The sequence below is a fragment of the Callorhinchus milii genome, unplaced genomic scaffold (assembly GCF_018977255.1).
Source record: "Callorhinchus milii isolate IMCB2004 unplaced genomic scaffold, IMCB_Cmil_1.0 Scaffold3, whole genome shotgun sequence".
In the NCBI taxonomy this organism is placed as follows: domain Eukaryota; kingdom Metazoa; phylum Chordata; class Chondrichthyes; order Chimaeriformes; family Callorhinchidae; genus Callorhinchus; species Callorhinchus milii.
This window is the reverse complement of record NW_024704744.1, coordinates 191,807-203,838: the sequence shown is the minus strand read 5'-3', so window position 1 is coordinate 203,838 and position 12,032 is coordinate 191,807. Positions and strand designations below refer to the sequence as shown.

Here is a 12,032-nt window from a genome sequence, read left to right as displayed (position 1 = left end):
CACTGATCCTTGTAGCCTCCACTAGTCATCCTGCCAATCTGAGAAGGACCCGTTAATCCTACTCGGTTTTCTTCCGTTACCCACTCTCCAATCCATGCTAATATATTACCCGTAATTCCATGGACTCTAATCTTATGCAACAGCCTTTTATGTGACACCTTGTCGAATGCCTTCTGGAAATCCACATACACCACATCTACTGGAACCCCCCTCTCTAACCTGCTAGTTACATCCTCAAAAAACTCTGTCAGATTTGTTAAACATGATTTCCCTTTCGTAAAGCCATGTTGTCGCTGTCGAATCAAGTTATCATCGTGTCCCTAATTAAGGATTCTAGAATGTTTCCTACCACCGATGTCAGACTAACCGTCTATAGTTCCCCATCTTCTTTCTCCCACTCTCTTAAATAGTGGTGTTATGTTTGTGTTTGGACTACAGGACAGTGGACAAGGATTATTAATATAATTATATACTTGGAGCTGATCCCAGGACAGATAATGTCGCAGTTACTGACTCACTGTGAGCAAAGGTGTCAGGTCATTTACTACGTGCAAACTCCTCATTCTGTCCCGCCACCCCCAGCGATGTCGGCTGCCAGGAAGCGTGCTCTGTATGTGGGTCAGCCTCGCGAGCGGGTGTGCTGTGGGGTGCAGGAGAGAGGGGCTGAGTCAGCGAGGCCAACATTGTGTGTGTGTGACAGTTCCTGATGCTCTAACCACAGCCCTAACCTCCCCACAACAGCTACATGTGTGGAAAGTGTTAACCTACATGTGGAGCTGGGTTTCTGACCTCCCTCAGCTTTTATCTACTGTAATGATTACTAAACACTTATCGTACACACCACAGCCCATATCCTCCTGTATATTCCAGCAAAGAACCACAACCCCCCTCCCCGATCCTGCTAGTAACTGCTGGTACTGATCACTGACACACGTGGAAACTCAGCCCAGCTTACGTCTGCTAATCTGACTGACCCCCTGATATAATAATAATTATTGATGAGAATAATGATAATCCTTCCATTTGATAGCGTCTCAAAGTGCTTCACAGGATTCACAGTAAAGTGTAGTGACTGTGTTTTGTGGGCCAAACACAGCAGCCAATTTGCTCACTGCAATGTCCCCGCAAACAGTCATGGAGTGAACAAGTAATCTGGGAATTGTTGGCCAGAAACCAGGAGAGAGAGAGAGAGTTCCTTCTGGTTTGACTCGCGCTCTGGGTGGGGCCGGTGGATAAATGCCATATCAAAGTTGTTGTTGCTGTGGTGGTGGTGGTGGTGCTCGGGATCTGAACAGGCGCAGACGCCTTCAGCTTAACGTCTCATCTGATAAGCAAAGTGCTGGCGAGACGGCCCTGGACTGGGAACTCTGACTGAGGCCGCGAAGTGAGGGCTTGAACCCACAACTCCTGACTGTAGTGTGTGTGTCACCCACATACAGCCTTCTCCCTGTGTCTGGAATGGAATGCGCACTCCCTCCCTCTCCCCCCACTCTCACTCCCTCCCTCTCCCCCCACTCACTCCCTCCCTCTCCCCCCACTCTCACTCCCTCCCTCTCTCCCCCACTCACTCCCTCCCTCTCCCCCCCACTCACTCCCTCCCTCTCCCCACCACTCACTCGCTCCCTCTCTCCCCCACTCACTCCCTCCCTCTCCCCCCACTCACTCCCTCCCTCTCCCCCCCACGTCACTCCCTCTCCTCCCCACCTCACTCCCTCTCTCTGTCCCTCTCTCTCACTCACTCTCTACTCCTCCCTCTCTCCCTCTCCCTGTCTCTCTCGCTCCCTCCCCCCCTCTCTTTTCCCTCTCTCCCTCTCTCTCTCTCTCTCTCTATCTCTCTCTCCTTCTCCCCCTCTCTTTCCCTCCCTCCTTCTCTCTCTCTCTCTCTCTCTCACTCCTCCCTCCCTCCCTCCCTCCCTCTCTCTCTCTCTCTCTCACTCCCTCCCTCTCCCTCTCTCTCTCTCTCTCTCTCTCGCTCTCCCTGGAGGGACACCCCCTGCTTACCCTATTCCGGAGAGTATTAGGCACAGGTTGATGAGAGCCAAGGCTTCGGGGGAGCCCAGAGTGTGTGTTGGGGTCACTGCTGGAGTGTAACCCGCTAAACCCATAGCTTGGCCACTGATACCACTGTCCGGCAGCTTTCCCGCTGCTTGTCCAGCTCGGACCTCCCTCCCCGTTAGTTAGGGCTTTGGCTGTGGGGTTCCCAGGAGCTGAGGGGAGGATTCCCTGGTCTGTCCAGGCTGTATGGTGAGCCGGGCTGAGGATGTAGAGTTGAGGAGGTCACATAGGTTGGGAGGGGGTGAGGCCATGGAGGGCCTTGAAGGCGAGGACGAGGATTTTGAGCTCTATCCTCTGGGGGACGGGGAGTCCGTGGAGCTGGTGATGGTGGGGGATTGGAGGTCTGTAGCTCAGGTTAGAGCCGTCGCCTCACAAGCGAGAGCCCTGGGTTTGATGACCGGGACTGTGGAACCGTAGGTAAGTTTCCTCACTCCACACACACTCACTCACTCACTTCTCTGTTTACCAGCAGTCAGTAGGAACCCACTTGTTAGTCGATTGGCGATTGCTTTTCGTGGGTAATAATCCTTTCAAAAAATAATAATAATTTGGTCGCTCAATCCACGGCTGTCTGTGGGACGCTGCTGTGCGCAATTGGCTGCCGTATTTCACCCACAAAATATACAGTCACTACACTTTACAGTGTAAAGTGGCAGGTAGCTCGTTAGACGTCGCAAAGACGTGACAAGGCGCTGTATCAAGCGCAGGATTATTATGATTATTATACACGGAGGCTGGTGCGGGACATGGCATCAGCTGCAGAGGTTCTGAATGATCTGTAGAGAGAAAACACCACTTCACAGGTTTATGTGTAAACCACCAAACGATACGTGATCTTTGATCTAAAACCAGAAACAACTATAAGAAACTCTCTTTCTATTAATTGTGGCTGTGAAAACACAGTTTCCACATGTGATGGTCTGTGTGTGTGTCAGACACCGGCTGATCACGGTGATGGTCTGTGTGTGTGTGTGTCAGACACCGGCTGATCACGGTGATGGTCTGTGTGTGTGTGTGTCAGACACCGGCTGATCACGGTGATGGTCTGTGTGTGTGTGTGACAGACACCGGCTGATCACAGTGATGGTTTGTGTGTGTGTCAGACACCGGCTGATCACGGTGATGGTCTGTGTGTGTGTGTGACAGACACCGGCTGATCACAGTGATGGTTTGTGTGTATATTAAGACAGTGTTGAGACACTCACCATGAGGAGATGGGGTGACAGGTTCTCTCCTGATCTTCTCTGGCTGGAATATATCCACAGAAACATTCACAGAAGAAATCATTGCCCCCTTCTCTGTGTCGCTCCCTCAAAGGAATTTGCTCAGTTACTAATTCCTTTTCGCTGATGTCACTGACTCACTGACCAGGGGAATAATGTCTCCCTATTGACTCCATCGCAATCCCTCATCATTGTAAAGATCTCCATCACATCATCCCTCAACCTGCTTTGTTCCCACTGGTCCCAGTTCCTCCCTCTGTCTGGGCTGCGAGCTGCAGTGAGGAGACAACGGGACCGAGTGAGCGAGGGACAGACTGGGCGCTGCTGTCTCACACTCACACTGTCTCTGTATCTCCTCAACGTCTGAGAGAACGTATAATCTGGAAGCCACATCTAAACACATTGAGGGTTTTGAGTAAAAAGCACATCTCTGTCTCTGTCTCTGTCTCATCTCAAGCAATAATCAAACAGCCAATAAACTCCACCTTATTGAATCCTTTCAATCTCGAACCTCCAGCAGGTCCCTCAGTCTCTCACCCAGAGTCACTGACCCCCCTGGGGACATGTATGTCTACCTCAGTTGCTCGTGCTCTCACCTCCGTGGGGACTTTGAGCTCCCAGTCCAGGCTGACACTCCAGGCCAGTGCGAGGAGTGAGAGAGAGCCACAGTGTCAGAGACGCCGTCCTTCAAATAAGATGTGAAGCTGAATTGATGATGTGCCTTATCCACTGAACCCTCAGAAGGGACACAAGATGATGGATCAGTTGAGCCCTTCGGCCTCTCTGATCTGTCCTCACTATGGGGCCGAACGGTCTCCATCTGAACCAACCTTGTCATCTTCCCTCCTGATGGTCTCCTCACAGGGCTTGGCCTCTGGCTTGTCCCTCATCTCCTCTGCTCCACCATCGGTGGCTGTGCTTTCAGCATCTACGCCCCAAAACTCTGGAACTCTCTCCCTCAATCCCTCCGCCTTACCCCCTCCTTCCCCTTTTTCAGATCACACCTTAAGAACTTCCTCTTTAACTTTCCCTATGGCCACCCTCCCCCCTTCCCGACTCAGTCTCAGCCTTCACCACTGAAGCTCTGAGACACTACCCCGTCACTGTGTAAATATGGAGACCTGCAGCTCAGTGGTCAGAGCCCTCTCCTCGCAAGCGAGAGGCCTGAGTTTGATTCCCGGGCGGTGCAAACCTTAGGCAAGTTTCCTTACTCCACACGCCTCTGTTTACTAAGCAGTAAATAGGAACCTGGTTGTCAGTTATTCGTGGATCACTTTCCGGGGGAAATAAAACCTTCAAAAAAAAATGTGATCACTCAATCAACGTGTGGGACACTGCTGTTCGCAATTGGCTGCACTGTTTCGCTCACAAAATACACATTCAATTCACTTTACAGTGTATCCTGTGAAGTGCTTTGAGATGTCTCGAAGACGTGATAAGGCGCTGTGTCAAATACAAGGATTATTATTCTTATTCTTATCTTTTCGATCTCTTGAACCCCATTCCAGTCACTCACTGTATAACAACTACAGTTTGGTTTACACAGCAGCTTTATCCAGGTAGTGGCTCAGAGCACTTAACTATGGTGAGTGCGGTACTGAGCCGGAAAGAGGGGGGGAGGTGACTTAGACTTAGTCAACAGTCTTCAAATGGGATCTAAAAACAGTGGAGGATGGGGAAGGCCGAGGGTTGAGGCAGAGAATTCAAAAGCAGCTGAAAGCACAGCCACCGATGGTGGAGCAGGAGCCAGTGCCGCTGAGTAAGGCAGCGGGTAGAGGAGTGGGAGTGAGCCGATGGCAGCCGGTGTCCGACACACACACACAAACCATCACCGTGATCAGCCGGTGTCCGACACACACACACAAACCATCACCGTGATCAGCCGGTGTCTGACACACACACAAACCATCACCGTGATCAGCCGGTGTCTGTCACACACACACAGACCATCACTGTGATCAGTCGGTGTCCGACACACACACACAAACCATCACCGTGATCAGCCGGTGTCTGACACACACACAAACCATCACCGTGATCAGCCGGTGTCCGACACACACACACAGACCATCACCGTGATCAGCCGGTGTCTGACACACACACAGACCATCACTGTGATCAGCCGGTGTCTGACACACACACAGACCATCACCGTGATCAGCCGGTGTCTGACACACACACAGACCATCACTGTGATCAGCCGGTGTCTGTCACACACACACAGACCATCACCGTGATCAGCCGGTGTCTGACACACACACAGACCATCACCGTGATCAGCCGGTGTCTGACACACACACAGACCATCACTGTGATCAGCCGGTGTCTGACACACACACAGACCATCACCGTGATCAGCCGGTGTCTGTCACACACACACAGACCATCACCGTGATCAGCCGGTGTCTGACACACACACAGACCATCACCGTGATCAGCCGGTGTCTGACACACACACAGACCATCACTGTGATCAGCCGGTGTCTGACACACACACAAACCATCACCGTGATCAGCCGGTGTCTGACACACACACAGACCATCACCGTGATCAGCCGGTGTCCGACACACACACACAGACCATCACCGTGATCAGCCGGTGTCTGACACACACACAGACCATCACCGTGATCAGCCGGTGTCTGATACACACACACACACACACACACACACAGACCATCACCGTGATCAGCCGGTGTCTGACACACACACAGACCATCACCGTGATCAGCCGGTGTCTGACACACACAGACCATCACCGTGATCAGCCGGTGTCTGACACACACAGACCATCACCGTGATCAGCCGGTGTCTGACACACACAGACCATCACCGTGATCAGCCGGTGTCTGACACACACACAACCCATCAGGGCTTTGGCTTTGTGGGGTTAAGGGATATCCCTGAGGGGGCGGAATCCCTGGGCTTTATGTCCAAGGGAACTGATCCACTGATCCACTGATCCACTGATCCACTGATCCCGGCCGCCCTCCCTCCCACTGATCAAGGCCTTGCTCATGGACTGAACCATTTTGACCAGTATTTCAGTCTCCGTTCCCTTCCCTCCACACCACACCTCAGCCCCAGCCCCAGCACCCCCACCCCCACCCTCCAACCCCCACACCATACCCCCCACTCGCCACCTCCCACACCACAACCCCCACCCCCACCCTCCAACCCCCACACCACACCCCCCCACCCGCCACCTCCCACACCACAACCCCCACCCGCCAACCCCCACACCACAACCCCCACCCCCACCCTCCAACCCCCACACCATACCCCCCACCCGCCACCTCCCACACCACAACCCCCACCCTCCAACCCCCACACCATACCCCCCACCCGCCACCTCCCACACCACAACCCCCACCCCCACCCTCCAACCCCCACACCACACCCCCCCACCCGCCACCTCCCACACCACAACCCCCACCCCCACCCTCCAACCCCCACACCACACCCCCCCACCCGCCACCTCCCACACCACAACCCCCACCCACCCGCCAACCCCCACAACACCCCCCACCCGCCACACCACACCCCCCACCCACCCGCCAACCCCCACACCACCCCCCCCACCCGCCACCCCCCGCACCACACCCTCCCACCCCCTCTCCGCCAGTAGACTAACAACTGGATTCCAACTGACTGCTGGGAAACATAGGCATGAGTGTATGTGTGTGTATATGTGTGCGTGTGTATGTGTGTGTGTGTATATGTGTGTGGAGTAAGGAAACTTGCCCAACATTTCGCCCTGACCCAGAAATCAATCCCAGGTCTCTTGATGGCGAGACGAGGACTCTAACCACTGAGCTAAACACATAGAAAGAAAGAGCAGGAGAGCGAGAGCGAGAGACAGTGAGCGAGAGAGAGTGAGCGAGAGCGAGAGACAGTGAGCGAGAGAGAGCGAGCGAGAGCTAGAGACAGTGAGCGAGAGAGAGTGAGGGAGAGCGAGAGACAGTGAGAGAGAGAGAGCGAGCGAGAGCGAGAGACAGTGAGCGAGTGAGAGAGAGTGAGAGAGAGTGAGCAAGCAAGAGCGAGAGAGAGAGAGCGAGAGTGAGAGAACGCAAGAGAGCGAGCGAGAGAGAGCGATGACAGCGAGCGAGGGCAAGAGAGAGCGAGAGAGAGGGAGCGAGACCGCACTCCATTACAGACACGGGAAGATTTGCAAGTCACATTGACCTGGAACATCAACATGTGACATTGACATTGATTGTCGTGCGACATTGACTCACTGAGAAGCTTTGCACACCTTGGAAAGTAGGTTAGATGTGGTCAGCAGATTGTCATCTGTGTAAGTTACTAGAAAGACCAAGATCCCCCCCGTCTCCCTCACCGACCACCACCCCCCCCCCCAGGAGAATCACCCGCCTTCCAGCGAACTCCCCGCTTTGTGTCAGTACAGCAGTAATCTCGCGGCCAGCGATGCCGGTAAAGTGCCGGGGGCCGGGGGTTACCACAGTCACTGGGCTATATAGAGAGAGCTGTCAGCCAGGACTCATCAGTCAGTCAGCTTCAGACAGAGAGTGAGAGAGAGAGAGAACAGCCAGACACCCAGACAGCGCCCAGACAAACAGACAGCGTCCAGACAAACAGACAGCGTCCAGACAAACAGACAGCGTCCAGACAAACAGACAGCGTCCAGACAAACAGACAGCGTCCAGACAAACAGACAGCGTCCAGACAAACAGACAGCGTCCAGACAAACAGACAGCGTCCAGACAAACAGACAGCGTCCAGACAAACAGACAGCGTCCAGACAAACAGACAGCGTCCAGACAAACAGACAGCGTCCAGACAAACAGACAGCGTCTATCATCAGGCACCAGCCAGTGACAGATATTAACGATGATGGTTAAAGCCGCCCTGAGCTTTGTGCTGGTGAGTACCACACACTGTTAATATTCTACTCACATCACTTAAAAAAAGGTCATTTTAAAATTGTTTGTTTCAACAACGAATTAGATCGATTTCTGTTAGGGAATAATATCTGGGGGAGACAGTGTATAGATACACACACACACAGCGTTTAGATACACACACACAGACAGCGTATAGATACACACACACAGACAGTGTATAGATACACACACACAGACAGCGTATAGATACACACACACCGAGACGGCGTATAGATACACACACACCGAGACGGCGTATAGATACACACACACAGACAGCGTATAGATACACACACACAGACAGCGTATAGATACACACACACCGAGACAGCGTATAGATACACACACACAGACAGCGTATAGATACACACACACAGAGACAGTGTATAGATACACACACACAGTGTATAATTTGGGACATGACATGTCAAGTGACTGCCAGGATGGTGGAAGCTGAAGTAGATGGACCCTGGTCTTCTTTCTGTTGAGCCCCCTAAAGCGAGGTCCCTGTCTGTCAGTATAGATCAAAGGGGTCCCTGAACCCACAATCTTCTCACTGCACCTGTACCTGGGCGTTAGGTTCGAACCCCGTTCCCCCCCACATCCCACCCCTCACCAGGATCGCTTTCCTCCACCTCCGCCACATCCCCCGTCTCCCACCCCATCTCACACCAAACTCAACCAAAACCAAGTTCTCAAACGCTCTTCTCACCACCATCAAGCCCTGTGTCTCTGTAACACCTTCCCAGAGACCCTTACCCTCCCTCCCTCGCTCCCTCCCTCCCTCCCTCCCTGACTCCCTCCCTCCCTCCCTCACTCTGTGTCTGTCTCAACACCGACCTCTGTGCCCTGGAGTGCTGCTGGAGGTTGGGGATGTCCGTGTGAGGTGAAAGCCTTATATAAATCTAATTTGTTGTTATTATTGTGTTGCTTAGGGTCACCTGACCCGCTCCCCCCGTTAGTATCTGACTTCCCTGTACTGTGCTCCGAGCCCTTACCCCATGTGACTGTTATATCAATGTACGTTGTTGTTGTTGTTGAGCAGTGTGAGGTGCAGTGGGGTGTGTCTGGATGGTGAGGGGGATTGAGAGCTGGAGATCTATTGTGTTTGTTACAAAGCCTTTCATGTCGGGAAGACGTCTCACAGGCTTCTCAGGATTTACTGTAAAGTGTAGTGACTGTGTTTTGTTGGCAAGTGAGGCAGCCCAATGGCACACAGCGGTAACCCGCAAACAGCCACCAAGTGAATAACTAATATTATTATTTGGGGGCTGTTGGTCAGGACCCTGGGGGGAGACAAGACCCCTCTGCTCTCCCCATCCCATAGTGATGTGGGATCCTCAACATCAACTCATCTCCAAGTGAGATCTGCTCGGAGCTGAGCGGCACCAGGACTGCCCGGCAACGGACTGCCAGAATCCAGAGTAATCACAAACAGACACACTATCTATACGCTGTCTGTGTGTGTGTATCTAAACGCTGTGTGTGTGTGTATCTATACACTGTCTCCCCCAGATATTATTCCCTAATATTCCCCCATCGCCCCCCAGCCCAGGACACTCAAACCCACCCACTGCGGGCCTGACTTCATCCAAGTTAATAGGTTAAGCAGCGTCCTGTCAGCTCAAGCGATCGCTCCTGCATGCCAGTCCAGTAGCTCAGTGGCTGGAGCCGGTGTCTCACAAGCGAGAGGACCTGGGTTCGATTCCCGGGCAGCGTGAAACCTTCGGCAAGTTTCCTTTCTCCACACACAGGCCTCTGGTTACCAGCAGTCAGGAGGACCCCAGTTGTTAGTCGATTTGTGGATTGCTTTCCGGGGGTAATAATCCATTCAATAATAAATAAATAATAATTTGGTCTCAACCCACGGCTGTGTGTGGGACACTCGCTGCTGTGCACAATTGGCTGCTGCGTTTTACCCACAAACTAGACAGTCATTCACTTTAACAATATAATCTATGAAATGCTTTGAGATGCCTCAATGACATAATAAGACGTTATATCAAATGCAGAGGTTATTATAATAATAATCAAGGCCCCCCCTCTGTGCCGGTCTCTCGGCCGGTTCCTGAGCCGGGAGGGGCCGCGGGATTCCAGGGCACTCACTGCTGATGGCAGCACAGCCCGGCCCGGCTCACCACAGGGCCTGGAAGGACAGACCAGGGGTCACTGGGGGCCGGGAATCCTCCCCTCAGCTCCTGGGAACCCCACAGCCAAAGCCCTAACTAACGGGAGGGAGGTCCGAGCTGGACAAGCAGCAGGAAAGCTGCCGGACAGTGGTATCAGTGGCCAAGCTATGGGTTTAGCGGGTTACACTCCAGCAGTGACCCCAACACACACTCTGGGCTCCCCCGAAGCCTTGGCTCTTGTCAACCTGTGCCTAATACTCTCCAGTAAGGGGTTTGTGTGTGTATCAGACACCGGCTGATCACGGTGATGGTCTGTGTGTGTGTGTCAGACACCGGCTGATCACGGTGATGGTCTGTGTGTGTGTCAGACACCGGCTGATCACGGTGATGGTCTGTGTGTGTGTCAGACACCGGTTGGGAAAAAAAATCTACAGAACGACACCTTTGACACTGCAGTGTTCCCCCAGTGAGGTTCTGGAGCATCAGCTTAAATAATGTGAGCTCAAGTCCTGATGGTTGAACCACAATCATCTAACTCCGAGGTGAGACTGAGCCGCACCGACACAATAGCCCACTTGCCTATCAACCCAATGTCAGGGACTTTGAGCTCACTGTCTGAGCTGCCGCTGCTGTGCAGGGCTGTGCAGGGCTGGGCAGGGCAGGGCAGGGCTGTGCAGGGCTGGGCAGGGCTGGGCTGGGCTGTGCAGGGCTGGGCTGGGCTGTGCAGGGCTGTGCAGGGCTGGGCAGGGCAGGGCAGGGCAGGGCTGTGCAGGGCTGTGCAGGGCTGGGCAGGGCAGGGCTGGGCTGGGCTGTGCAGGGCAGGGCTGTGCAGGGCAGGGCAGGGCTGGGCAGGGCAGGGCTGTGCAGGGCAGGGCTGGGCAGGGCTGTGCAGGGCTGGGCAGGGCAGGGCTGGGCTGGGCTGTGCAGGGCTGTGCAGGGCTGGGCAGGGCAGGGCAGGGCAGGGCTGTGCAGGGCTGGGCAGGGCAGGGCTGGGCTGGGCTGTGCAGGGCAGGGCTGTGCAGGGCAGGGCTGGGCAGGGCAGGGCTGTGCAGGGCAGGGCTGGGCAGGGCTGTGCAGGGCTGGGCAGGGCTGTGCAGGGCTGGGCAGGGCAGGGCTGGGCTGGGCTGTGCAGGGCTGGGCAGGGCAGGGCAGGGCAGGGCAGGGCAGGGCAGGGCTGGGCTGGGCTGGGCTGGGCAGGGCAGGGCAGGGCAGGGCAGGGGTGCCGTCCTTCAGATGAGATGTTAAACTGAGGATGTGTTTGTGACTGTTTAGGTGGACAATATTGCTGTATACAACAACCACAACAACGTGCACTTATATGGCGCCCTCTATGCCAGGCAGCATCTCAGAGCGCTTAAATATATCTAATCTTATATATATATGGATATCTAGATATAAATACAGAGGCTATATATATAGTCTGGTATTAACAATATTCTCTGTGAAGATGTGAAGCGCTTTGAGATGTATCAGCTTTATGTTAAGGCACTCTATCAAATGTAAGGATTATTATATATCAAGTGAGTGAGTGACTCTGACCGAGAGTCTAACACAGCAAATAATGTTTGGACGCCTGTAGCTCAGTGGCTGGAGCCCTCGCCTCGCAAGCGAGAGGATCTGGGTTTGATTCCCAGATGGGTAAAACCTTAGGCAAGTTTCCTTACTCCCCACACACACACACCTCTGTTTACCATTCGTGTGTGGGAACCCGCTTGTTAGTT

At 53.7% G+C, this 12,032-nt stretch overlaps 1 protein-coding gene across 1 annotated transcript in view; it reads left to right on the top strand.

Moving 5' to 3' along the window:
• Positions 1-8,106: 8,106 nt before the first annotated feature.
• The window catches only part of il17a/f2 (interleukin 17a/f2), a 7,413-nt gene continuing 3,487 nt past the window's right edge, over positions 8,107-12,032 (top strand). Inside the window, exon 1 of the mRNA XM_007885382.2 lies at positions 8,107-8,162. Coding sequence (XP_007883573.1) covers positions 8,130-8,162 — 33 coding nt within the window. The 5' untranslated portion in view covers positions 8,107-8,129. The remainder of the gene's footprint in view (positions 8,163-12,032) is intronic.